Genomic DNA, 13,666 nt, shown 5'->3' with positions numbered 1-13,666 from the left:
AAGTGTTTGGCCTTGCTTCATCCTCCGGTCAGCTCTGACAATTACAACAATGGTGCAGGATCAATCTCCAAACTCATCATTCAGCTTTGCATACGTATTACCAGCTGTTACCCGTCTCCACAATTATACCCCCACACCTTCTCCAAGGCAACCACTATCATGAAATAGGTCTTTAAAATGATCATACTTTCCTTTATATTCTTACTACAAACGTGTATGTACAGATACATACATATTCATATGAGTGTGTGTATGTGTTTGTATCCCTAAACAAAACACTGCATGGAGCACCACGTTAACCTTCTATGAATGGTTTAAGATTCTTTTGCAACTTGTTTTTGTTACCCAGCATTATCTCTGAAAGCTGGTTCCTTTGCTATGTGCACAGAGTTCCGTGGATGATTATGCCACAATTCATTTATCCATTTGCCAACTGACAGATATTTGGGTTGCTTCAAATGCTTAGCTGCTACAAACAATGCTACTATGAGCAGTCTAGAACATGTTTTCTTGTATATATGTGCAGGAATTTCTCTAAAGCGTTGCCCAGAAGTAGCATTTCTGGGCTTTAGTGGTCTTACTACAGTATCATAATTTTATCAATTTATCTTTTGCCTTTTTTGCTTTACCATTATTACTAGGAGGAAAACAAAATTTCATTCCAAAGAGGCAACTCTCTCTCTCCCATTTTGTCCTCAAACATGTCTAGAATAACTTCCACTCCCAATTGGAGAGCCTCCCTGAGCAAAAGGATTGTTTTCTCTGGGAAGAGTCACACCTTCATTCTAAATAGAAAGTCTACACCATTGGAAAGCCAATCACGTGAGTTTTCACAGGAGTGCAACTGAGGTCACGCTTCATCACTCCTCTGCCAGCCCATCATCCTCCATGGTCCTGAGCACATCTTCCTAAAACAGATCCTCCTCAAATCGGTGAAAGGCATTCCAAGTCCAAATTCATTCTACTCTCTGACCTTCATCTCTCTTTTCACCATTGTGTTCTCATGCAATCAAGCATACCCACCCCGCACGCTAGCCACACGCTGGGAGTTCCTCTTCTCTCACCCATTTCTACCAACCAAAGTCTGACACATCTTTCAACATTGTAAGCAATTGGCTCCTCCAATCTCACCCAAGCTTTCCTGATTGGAATTAACCTTTCTCTTCTCTGCACCATTTTGGATAGAATTAAAAAAAAAGAAAATACAAAGCCGTCTTCATCGCATCGTTTTTGTAATATGGTTCTACCATCCTTCTAATCAATTCTTAAGGCCAAGGGTCTCATCTCTTGAATATTTATTGTCTCCACAATGGTTTTGGATGCATAGATGAGATATATATGCCACTGCCAGGTAAAACTTTAGATAAAGTCTTGCACACAAACAAGAGAAGACATGTTCTAGACTGCTCACATCAACACTGTTTGTAATAGCTAATATATACAATGGTTAAGTTCAACTTTTGGGAGAAAAATACTGAGCAGTTATGATGCAGTTCAGGACACAAGACACCAAGCTATGGCACACTGGCATATTAAGTATTTTATGGTGAAGGGATTTGAGAAACAGCAAGTGTGTAAGGGCTTTCTGACCTGCCATGAAAGCTGGTCATAAAAACTTCATAAAATCTAGAAGTACCCTCCCCATACCTGGAGGAAAGGAACCTTCTTATCTCTGAAGACAAGGGACAGGAGAATCTGAACAAACAGGCCTTGCTAAGTTTCTCCCAGGTGCCTACAATTAACTCACCTTTGTCCTATACCTCTTGGTCCAACTCCCCACTGTTCATCAAACTACCATAAAAACAGTCAGATCTAACCATTTCTTTGGGTTTTCATTTCCTTATGAAGGCTCCTATGTCCTGTAAAAATGTATATTAAATAAATGGTCTTCTTTCTTTTGTTAATCTGTCTCTGGTTCCTGGCTTCCCAGTGGAGAAGTTAGAAGTTCATAACACTAATCCTCCGCATGTGATTTCTCATGTCCATGTTTCCCAAAGAAAATCCTACCGTGGGATCATGTCTTGCATCATCCACAAATTTAGACATTGAGAAAAAAAATAATGGGAATAGGATTCCACACAAGAAGGATGTCTCCATTTCAGAGTCCGAGCGCTGAAAGAGAGGGTCAGGTTCGGCTGACTCATCAGGAAGAACAACTTGGTGATAAAGCAATAGGGAAACCAAGATAGCAAAGATGTGGAGACACATCTACATTTCAAAATGCTTGGATTATTTTTAAAAATTAGCAAAAAGAAGTAAAACAAAACTCACGAAAGGGTGATTCGTTACCTGCATGAGCAGAGAGAGGTGAGTGGGGCCGAGGCAGCGCTGGCGACTGTCCATTGCCTATCAAGCTTTTGCGGTTGCTGGTCCGGCAACTGCCAAAAGGAAAGGAAAAACAGCTTTAAAAAAGAGACCATCTAGTATCAACACTGTTCACGTACGTTCAAAGTAGGCATAGCCAAGGCTGAACAATCTATCTGCTCATGCTATTTCTAAAATTTTTCAAGTCAATATGCACTGACTAAAATTTGAAGGGTGGCTGTTTTCCAAATATTAGACAATATAATGTATTCATATAGTATGTCACACCATTAATATTCCTCACCACCAGTGAAGCCATAATCAAATGCCTTCTTTCGGCTCTTGACTGCAAATATGTAAACGTGCCACACACACAAGTGATAAATTAAGGATTCAAATCAGCAAACCACAGGTAGCATCTATGTTGACATAAAAATTCTAATACAAAATTACAAGCAATGAAGCGCAATGACATTAATTTTACAATGATGCACTAATTAAAAATCTAATTATTTAGACAAATTTCATAGTTGGGCCTTTTGTCGATAGAACAGCTGATGCCTATGATAAATGTATTTCACTACTCATTCATTTTTCATCTTCATACTGCATTCAAATTCCTTACTAAGGTAGATATTCTGGAATCATAAAAACATTCTAGTCTGTGTTAAAATAACAACGAAGGCCTTTTCTCACAGGCATGTTACCTACTGTTTTTATCCTGGTACCCAGAGTAGAAATAATTCGCTACAAGTGGGTACAGGATAACTATTTTGTACTGTTTTTGCTAGTAGAAAGCTATAAAATAGATAATTTGACTCCAAAGTAACTTTCACAAGGCTCAAAGAACAGCACAAATACAAAGCTGGTTGATGGTGAAGTGGATATTGTCCTCTTTTTCATTTGCTTTTCTTCAGTACAGATTGGCACTTCGTAATCAGTATAGTGGTTAGAGAAGGGTAATAAAAACCATTCACCCATCACAAGGTTCAGGGCACTGTGACGTCATCCTCCAACACCTGGGTGGCCCTCAGCCACCACTAAAGATTTATTGTAATGTCTTCTTAATTCAGAATGTACCTGTTACAGCATTCTTGAAACAGGGCTTGTCCCCTAACTTCTAAATAACATATAGTGGATATATTTGAGAGTTTATATAAAATATTTAAAAACGAATATTTCTAAATACTATTCAAATAACACATTTCAAAACCAAACCAAATTTCTTTCAGCAAAATTGACTCGGGACGAACCCCGTCTCTTAAATATCTGCTGCTGATTAACTTTTGTCAGCATTCCCGTATTCATAATTTCTTAAGGTCAGGCTACATCTTTTTATTTTCCTTACTGGAGCAATAAACATCCCCTAGTATTATCTGTGAGTTTAATTAAGATCATGTTTACTCAGCCTTAAAGAAGTTGTTGAAGAAGAATAGACCTTTGATACTTAATTATGAAGATGGATTGTGGTATTATCAACTCATCTATCAAGAACTGAATTTGACCTATTAAATTCATAGTCATTAAGTCAGATAGTGTGATTAAAAAAATGCTGTACAACATATTTAGTGTTAATTCAAATTAATGTCTCTTCTCATTTTAATACAGAAATAATAAATCTATCCACTTGCTGATGTTAATAAAAGAAATTATAAATGATAGATTTATATCCTGGAACTCTCAGCAAAGTTATTTGTTAATTTTAGCAAACTAACTGAAATACAGGTTAACTTTCACAAAAATGGCTAGTTGCATTTTTTATACTTAGTATCTGATTTAAATCACTTACAAAAATTTTCTCTTGACATTCAATTATTAATGTTTATATATATAAATCAAATGAATAAGAAATAGGTATCAGTAGAAAGAATAACCTAATTAATATCTTGCATAGGGATATCAGTGAAATGCTGACTGAAAGCTAAAATTTAGAAAATAATATTTCTTAAAAACATTTTTAATTGAATTTCCCTAAGAAACTTATAGAATGACTAATACATTACTATAACAAGCAAAATAAGTAGCCAACAATTTCTACTTAAAAAAAAGAAGAACACAGAAAATTCTCACAACTGGATCAGGTATTTAAAATCTACCAAAAAAGGGTGGGAAAGTACTGATTTTAAAAGTGCAATTAAAAAAAAACTCAAAAAGAACTACCTGAATAAAATTTAAAAATGGAATACACTTGTTTGATCGATAGAAAAATATAACAATATAAAATAAAAAATAGGAACAAACTTAGTATTACATTTATCTCTTAATATTAAAGAGATTTACATGTGTACACAAATCTCTGCACTCATGAAGTAGAGTCTTGGCCTCACAAATGAATTTATTTGTCGCTAACATTCCTAAGGGTAAAGGAGCATATTTTATATATATTTAACCTTAAAATACCTAGATTTTCATTAATATATTTTTATTGAAGTATAGTCAGTTTACAATGTTGTGTTTGATATATATATATACAAATAATGTTAAAATACTGGGACCCTACTGAGATATTCTGTAGGTGAGTTTTCAAAATTTGATGGGAGGGATGGTCACACAATCTCATTACCATGTACTTCTGGTATCTCTGAGAGTCATCTAATCTTACTACTCTAGGTACCTGGTTGCCAACAAATGAGTCAAAATCTGCATTTAACTCCACAGCAAGAAAACTCCGAATGGGCAGGACCTATGAGTATTTATACCTAGACTGCCCCAGCACCTGGCACTGCCCACGTTAATAATGACACTGGTGCAACATGCTGAGCTGCCCTCTGTGGTCATTATGTTTACATCTGGGTATCACACTCTTTTCTGCCGATGAGAGGAGAAACTTATGGCTACTAAGTGTGAGGCTGGCTACCAAGGTGGTGGTGATCACACCACAGTCATTTAACCCATAACATGATGAAACAGTAGAAACATTGCCACTTGAGCAAAATCAAGGTCCCTTTTCTTTCCTCCAGCATCACTAAATTGGATCAGCTTTGCTTCTTCTCAAGCTGTGTCTCCCAAGGAAAAAACAAGTGCCATCCTACCAGGTAAAACAGGAACATAATTTCTACCATAGCAGGAGTCTCTGAACTTGAACATCTATCCTCGTCTAAGCACTTGAGTTTGTCAAGAGTTATCTCCAGTTCAGCCATAGGAACCTTAGAGGTATTTGATTGCAAAAATGAAACTGAAGAATAGTTATCAAGTCAAGTTTCAGCTCTCCAGCCCCAAAAAGCAATCTTCCAGCTTCATTCTTTAAGAAGAAATGGAAGCCATCCACCCTGCCCGGGGTTGGTCCTGAAAGCCATACCCAGGAATACCCACCACCCATAAAGCACCTCCTCCTCCCCAGGACACCCAGTTGAAGAAACATATGGGGACAGTGTCTGTGGATGACATGCTCAGTTTGTTCTTGCAAACGTGACACATGGCACAGATTCTTTACTTGCAAAATCTGAATTTAGTCCAAGAAGACAGTCATTCACTACTTGAGACAAAGGCAAAGATAAACTATGGATTAGGACAGGGGCTGATGATGCCAAGTGAGCATTTCTTTTTATTTCATTCCTTGGGTTCCTCCCTGGAAAGATCCACCCACATTTGTGTTTGTGTCTACATTTTCACCACTGGTATCACATATCAGGAAAAACTGATGAAGACTTAAAATTGTGTAAAAGAGATGAATGGCTTTCCTTTCCATGGCTTGTAAGGCAGTAGACGCCCCCTCCCCCGACCTCTGGGATTATCTGATTCTATAAAAGCGTATACCTGTTACTTTCTTTCTAATGACTAGGCCATTTTAAAACTCGGTCAGGGTTGGAGTTACACTGTAGAGAACTAGTAGTAATATAAGTGATTCTTGTCCATAATCATGTAAACGAATTTTGTCTAGTATAGACACAATTAATATTCACCCATAAAGAGATGACCTCAAACATTTACTATCACTGTCCTGTGAGATACTAACTAGCTTTGCATCTACTATTAAATTTAATTTCATCATTCCTAGTGCATATATATGTCTGATTTTCAAAATCTCTTACTGCTCTCTTACTAATTAATAAGTTAAATAAAATCTTTGACATGTTTATTTTATATTTGTATGACAGTCACATTTTTGACTTTTTTGATAAATTACATTTTAGCACACACTTTACATTATAGATATTCTGTAACTTTTTTCACTCCACGTTGTATTTTTGAGATTTAACCATGGCAACATAAATATGCGTTTAATTCATGCCTTTTCTTAGATTATTCATTTGAAGCAAATTTTAGGGTTCTTAAATGCACTAAAATTATATATATCATGGACATTTTTTTCTCTTAGCACACATTAAATACCTAGGCCTCTATGTATTTGCAAATCTGATTGCAAAAGCTTTGAAAAGAATCTTTGAGGCTGTACTTGAAAGAAAAATTATATCATGCCACCTAAAGCAAATCTTCCTTACAATCTTCTCTGGACATTTCTCCCCCAAAGTCTTAATTTCTTCAGATGCTGCCTTGCCCTTCTCTCCAAGTCTGTCTTCATACGATTGTCTTCTCCAGAAATAACTTTTTTGTCTTTCATATGTAAATCACTGTACCCTTCCTCCAGGCTTCTTCAAGTCAACAGCTCTACCCCTTTTCTGGTACAACACAACAAGGCCACACCTGATAGCCTGCTGGGTAAGCACTCATCCTCCTTAGAAGGCAACAGAGAACAAAGCATTCATAGTCCTGTCTCCATGACATATTGTTACTCACTTGAAGTTAAGACACTGCCAATGTCTTTCCTGTGGCCCATGAAATCAGGGCTCCACCCAGGCTTCCATTAATTCACTCAACAAATTACTTTTTGAGTCCCTAATACACATTAGGATATTTGATATTTGCTGTCCTTTAGGGACCTACACTCTAGGGGAGGAAGCAGAATTAACAAAATAAACTAGTAAAATTTGCAGTATGATAGAAGGTGATGGAGAAACATGATGCACAGAGAAGGACAGGGAGCATGGATGTAGGAAATCAATTTTAAATAGGCAGTTAGGAAAGGCCGCACTGGGGAGGTGATGTGTGAGTAAGACCACAAGAATCAGGGAGTGTGCTTTCAGCAAGAGCAAAGGCCCTGAGGCAGGGGTGCTCCAGGACCAGCAAGCAGGCCAGTGTGGCAGGAGTGGAGCGAGCCAGAGGTAAGCACACAGGGGACAGTGGACAGAGGACGGGGGGCACCTCTGTGGCAGCTCACAGGCCACAGGACAGAGACTGGCTTTTAGTCTGGGTGAAAAGGGAAGCCGCTGGAAGTTTTTAAACATGATCTGAGTTTTGCTTTAAGAGAATTCTTCTGGCTGCTAGATGGAAATCACTGAAGGAGGAAGGAGGGAGACTGGTTAGGAAGTTAAGTGAACGTGCCTGTCTGGTACATTCACATCTCCTGTGACTTGACTCTACAATATAGTACTTTATTTTAAAAATTTATGCAAAAAATCTCCCCAAGATTCAATGCAAGCATTATGGCTGTCCACACGCCTTTACACAGCCTTGCAAACACTGGGGAAAGCAGGTGCTGGGGTTGCGGCCCCTGCCAAGCAGAGAGCTTCAGGCCTCTGCATATTTACATCAGTAGAATGGCCTAGTTCACACGTACCCAGGGTATGTTATTATGAAGGCTTAGTATCGATATTATCGGCTTGATACTTGAACTTAATTTTTCCATTAGTAGAACAACTGCTTTTTAAAGGCATTAATTATAATGGAAATGAGTGATTGCTCCTACTGTTTTTACCCAGGAGCAAAAAACTTCAGGCTAATTACACACCTAGAGGAAGGTATAAGTCTCTAAGCTTTCAAAAATTCTGAGGAAAATCAATAGAAAAATACATATATTACTGCATATAGTACTTCTTGGAAATACATCTAGTCCATTAAGTTAAGCCCACAGTGTGAGGTCTGGCCCAATTTTCTGTCTTTATAAAGGAAGAGAGAGATGGCTGAACATACAGATATTCACAAGATGTTATTCAATACAAGAAATATTTAGGAAATGTCTATTTCTATGTACATAGTACTCTGGCGAATAAGAAAATGAAGAAAACACTCAAAATGTTTAAAATATAAAAGAAGAGTTAAGATTCATTCACAGATAATCTGTATTCTAAGGCAGACTCTGGCAGTGAGGTCCAAACAAAATTCTGTTGCTGCCTTAAGTATGAGCTAAAATCCCAGTCAGCTTTGAAACATATTTTCATAACTAATAAGCAGTAGCATTTTATAGTGCACACTAAGCATGGCAAATTGCCCCTCCATTTCACAGGTCTTCCCTAAATAACCCCTCAATCTCAGGGATCTGTGTGACACAGACATTTTTAAAGACCTATTTCTTCTTAGTTACTCCATTTTGTGGCTATGTCGAAGTAAGATATGTGAACACAGCTATTTCTACGTGGCTGACGTGGTGAGCTCTGAGGTCATGTATTAAGCATGGGACTGATGGGGCCTGACGTTCACCACGTTGTACCACAGTGACCCAGGCAAGCAGAGCATCCATTCTGTGGTCACTCATTCATTCAGGAAGTATAATCAGGGATTCCGCCTGGAGCTTACAACCTAGGAGGGGGTACAAAGATTATATTTTGCATCATGGTGAATCTTGGTGGATACCCAGAAAAGCACAGAAAATAAACATGACTTCAATAGAGATTCAGTAAATATTTTTGAATGACTAATTAAGTAGGTTTCCTGACTTTAAGAAGTTTCTAATTTAACCTGGAAGACAAACATAAAATAATTTATAAGACTAAACTGATCCAAGGTATTATATCATAGTCTAATTCTACTAGCTTGATCAAGGGTATACATAAAAGAAAACACAAAGAGCTGACAGCTTTATATAGTGTAAAACATCTTACTGAGAAAACCTACATACATGTCATTCTGAATAAAATCACAATGGGATAATCAGTGGAATTCAAAGAATGCCATAACACAATGTTCAAAGCTGAAGAGGAGCTGGTAATAATGTGGGATTTATAGTAGCAGGTAAGTCCAACTGCTGAAAACGTTAGAAGTAGAACGTAATTAAAATGAGAAGGGTCTAAATACCTGTTCACTTTTTTAGCAACATGCACCATAGGAGGCAGCTAGCCTGCTGTCCCCCAGGAATTCTAACACAACAGGACAGGTCATCTATTTGAATGAAGACACTTAAGGGCTGGAACAGTCAGTGATGAGATGAATTCTGGACTTCTGATTAGTCACGCAGAGCATGAGAGCTCAAACCCCGCACCAAAGCCACACAATGAAGACTGTTTGTACTGGAGACGAGGGTGTGGAGAAAGCGTTGCGAAGGCAAGGTCATTAATTCTGATTTAAGAGTTGAAGGGCATGTGCTGTGTCTTGGCAAACAGCTCCAAAGGCTGATCTGGCCAAAACATTGTGTGGAGTCATTCAAAACTGTGGTCTAATGGGTCCTGCAAGGCTAAAGGGCTGCTGTCACCTGGCCGGGCGACCTCCGGCTGGGCTATCAAAGTAGCAGCGAGTCAGCTGAGGGAGGGATGGAGGCGGTGGCCCCAATTTTATAACTGGGTAAAGGGTCAGACACCTAGGTGAGCGACACACATCTGCCCTTGTTCTCAGGGCAGATGTGGTCAGGGATCAAAGGTAAGTCTACAGACAAGTTTGGGAGTCAAGGAAAAATAAACAAAACACAAACTAATGTTTTTCTGAATCTCGACTTTAAGAGTGTGTTTGTGTTGTGGGGGTGAGGGGATGTGTGGGACACATTTTTTAAAAATTCCCTGCTTCATACTCAATACGGATAGAAGTCACCACCTGATACATTTTTTTCTAAGTAGCAGAAAGCCGAGTTCCAAGTCCAATGATAAAAATTACTTTTAATCAATTTAATTCAATAGCATTGGCTTTTTCCCAGTTGGCCAGTGTCAAGCAAACACAACTTAAAAAAAAAAACAACCTAAGAAAGTGAAGGCAGCAACAAACCAGAGTAAACACAACCACTTAAATCTAATGTTCCGATCTGCCTTTCTGAAAATACTCTAAAAAATTTTACTATTGACTTCTTTCTTCTGTACCTATTATCTCCTACTTCATTGCTTTAAAGAAAGAGCCATCAGCTTTACAAAGCTGAACTGGAAGATTTTCTTATATTCAAATCTTATGTGAACATATACACAGCTGATGTGATGCTGTTTTACCCATTCCAGGCTTCCCCACACAGAAATTAAACTTCAGTGTAACTTCCTACACTTAGAAACAATTTGGTGGATGTATTTTATTCTAGTAGGGTAATTTAGCTACAAAGCTCAGGAAGACCTATAAAAAAATCCAAGGGTCTGTCCCCTCTTTGGGATTCCGAGGACCCAGGGGCTGTTCCGTTCTGACCCACAAAGAGGAAGGGGGAGTTTACTTCCACAACCACGGCTCTTCTTTTCTGACACTCAACAGAAATTTATGTCAAGCTCAGAACGAACAGCGTGACTATTTAACACCCTTCCAACTCCAAAGCGTTTTGCATTTACAGCGATTTGGCCGAACGCTTTGCCCACGAGTGAACTGTCCCCGATTCCTGTGCCTCCGCAGTCAGAACACAAACATACACACATGGAAAGCCGACAGCACAGCTCACTTTGTTCTTTTCTGTGAGGAAAAGTCGTGTGGCAAAAAGCCATCATCTTTCTGTGCAGTATGTTTTGTTGCTAGCTGTGCCCAATTCAGAATCTTGCAAAACGACATTCTGCTAATGACATGAATGTCAAAGCTGTGATAATGGGCACAAGTAGAAGAAAATGTTTCCTAAATGGAGAAACAACAGGAAAACTGCCAAATGGATATTAAAATTAGTCGTGTGTTCGTCCCACACTTCAGCATTTAGTCCCCTACTATTTGTGCCCAACAACAAGGAAGCAGCCCTCTAAGGAGGGAAGAATAGCCCACCTTGGTGAAAAGCACAGGAAAAAAAAAAAAAAAGAGGTCAAAGGAATGCTTTCCCTTAATTAACTTGACAGATGTCTTTCCTTTTTCTCATTTGCATCCACTGATGTTTTCTTAGTCAGTCTCTCATTTTGCAAAGATGAAATTGGCCACAAGGAACCAATTCTGGTTCTAAAGACAGGAGGGCTGGGGCAATACCAGGAGATGCTGGTCTTTAAATTGCTCAGTATTCAGACTGGGTAATGAATGCTCCTTGCTCTTGCCATTTGTGGGCTGAGTAACAGAGTTTTAGCTCTGGAAGATGATGTACTGACTGCCGCGGCAGCACCACCGATGAGCAGCAAATGGGACCTAGGAAGGGAGGACATGTGGCTCCCACAACTGGGGCACATTCAAAGTTAGAAATCTCCTCATTAGACACAGAAATACATTTAACTGTATCTTATGTGAATACATTATACACTCCACAAAGGAAAAGACAATTCTGTTTAAGATTTCACAGATTGGCTATTTCTTAGAGGAGTACAGCTATACAATACAAGGACTTAACACTGGCCAGTCTGTTTTAAAATTCCTTAAGCCTCGATTTACTGATCTGTAGTATAGGAGTAAGAATATGAAGTACCTCAGAGGGCTAAGGAGAGATGAAATGAGATAATGCATGTGAAGAAATGATCATAGTGCCCAGCACAGCAAGGGCTTCATAAATATTAAACGTCAAGAGGAAACAGTTTGGTGTTTCTTTCTTGCATACACTCTTTCATGCATACTATGTTTTCCTACGTAGAATGTTACACGAAGGCTTTCCCTCAAGGATCTTGGAACAAGAAGTATGAGACTGAGACTGCCCAGAGAATTAACTTCTAAAATCAATACAATGAATTATGCAAGAGCTAAAGTGGCTGGTTCTAAGGCAGCAGACTTGACAGTAAATGTAAATATTAACACAGTTATAGAAAGCATGTCACAACAAGAAGGGCAACTGGTTGGCTTGAGAAACAGAAAAACAAAAGCTGAAGAACCACAAGTTCAAGTGTTCATCCAAGGGCTTCAAACTGGCAACCTCAAGGTGAAGAGACATGCAGGAGACCGCACCCAACACAGACGGCGAAGTTTCAGATCAACTGTCAAAACCATCTGCATCACCTCTGCCCAATGCCAGGAGTTATTTAAGTCATCCAGCGTGTCTTGCTCTGTGACCATGCTCCCCAAACCACCTTCTGACTACTTCTTGGAGAGGTCTGTCCAAATATGAATAACACGAATAACAAAAAATCAGCTGCTAACTTTCACTAAGTGTTTTTTTAATACACACCAAGTAATGGTTTAATTTGCATGAGAATCCTATCAGGTAGGACTTATTTTTATCCACATCTTATAGGCATGAACTTCTGACTGAGAAGTTCAGAAATTTGCCTAAGATCACACAGCTAGTAAGTGGTAGAGCTGGAATCCCAATTCGGGCAGTGTGCCTTCAGAGCCCGTGCTTGGAACTATTTGGTTAAAATACAAGGCAAAGAATAAGAACTTTGAAGAGCCTAAGCCCCATAATGTTGATTTTTCTGCCTGTAATTTCTCTCAGAATTCTGGTCCTATACACAAATCAGTGTGGTATCAGGAAGCAAATTTGACCATCAGAAAATCTAAAGCGTATTTATTGACTGTGTTATTGAGAAAAGTTTTTTAAAAACAGATTTTATTTTTGGTGGGAGAGGTAACTAGGTTTACTTATTTATTTTTCAAGGAGGTACTGGGGATTGAACTCAGGACCTCCTGTACTGTAAGCATGTGCTCTACCACTTGAGCTATACCCTCATCCCCGCAGGAAGTTTTTTTTTTTAAAGAAATATTTACAAATGATGTATCTCAAAATACAACAAATGCAACATTATAAAATCTACATATTGACAACTTCTCTAAACTTGTGACCCCAAACCTTACTTATTCTTTCCAGACGTCATTCCTCTAGTCTGATACCGTCCCCCATTCTTGCTCCCTGAGGACCTCCCAGACTCTAAGACAGCACGCATGAGAATATGTCTGTGCAAAGACGTTGTACTCAGTGGTGTGAATTACAGCAAAACTCTGGCAGGAGTTCAGACAGGGCAGAGAGAGGGAGGCACAAAAGCGTCAGTTCCTAAGGAAAGGCTTAGTGCTGGCTTCACTCACCTTCACATCCCTGGCCTGCCTCTTATGGGCATGGCCACCACTTTCTCACAGGGCCAGCCTTGTGTGCAAAGAGGTGACCTCATTCGTCCGGATCCTGGAATCTGGCCCTTATTAGTAAGCACCCTGAGCTCCAGAACAACACACACTCCGCCTCTTCACACACTCACTGGGCATCCCACCTCGGCTCATTCTGCACTCCCTGCGGTGACTCAGAGAGCTCCTGTTCTTTCTGTTCTTGGGTTCCTGTTTATTCAAGTTACGGAACCCTGACCTT

The 13,666-nt window shown here is 39.1% G+C and overlaps 1 protein-coding gene across 15 annotated transcripts in view; it reads right to left on the bottom strand.

Annotated features, from left to right (window-relative positions):
* The window catches only part of MAST4 (microtubule associated serine/threonine kinase family member 4), a 514,312-nt gene that overhangs the window by 99,950 nt on the left and 400,696 nt on the right, over positions 1-13,666 (bottom strand). For all 15 annotated transcript variants that reach the window (XM_074359140.1, XM_074359156.1, XM_074359144.1 and 12 more), the window contains one exon: positions 2,290-2,378. In XM_074359140.1, the coding sequence (XP_074215241.1) occupies positions 2,290-2,378 (89 nt within the window). The remainder of the gene's footprint in view (positions 1-2,289; positions 2,379-13,666) is intronic.

This window comes from Camelus bactrianus, chromosome 3, assembly GCF_048773025.1.
Source record: "Camelus bactrianus isolate YW-2024 breed Bactrian camel chromosome 3, ASM4877302v1, whole genome shotgun sequence".
Lineage (NCBI taxonomy): Eukaryota > Metazoa > Chordata > Mammalia > Artiodactyla > Camelidae > Camelus > Camelus bactrianus.
The sequence above is the reverse complement of the archived record's forward strand: the minus strand, read 5'-3'. Positions and strand labels throughout refer to the sequence as shown.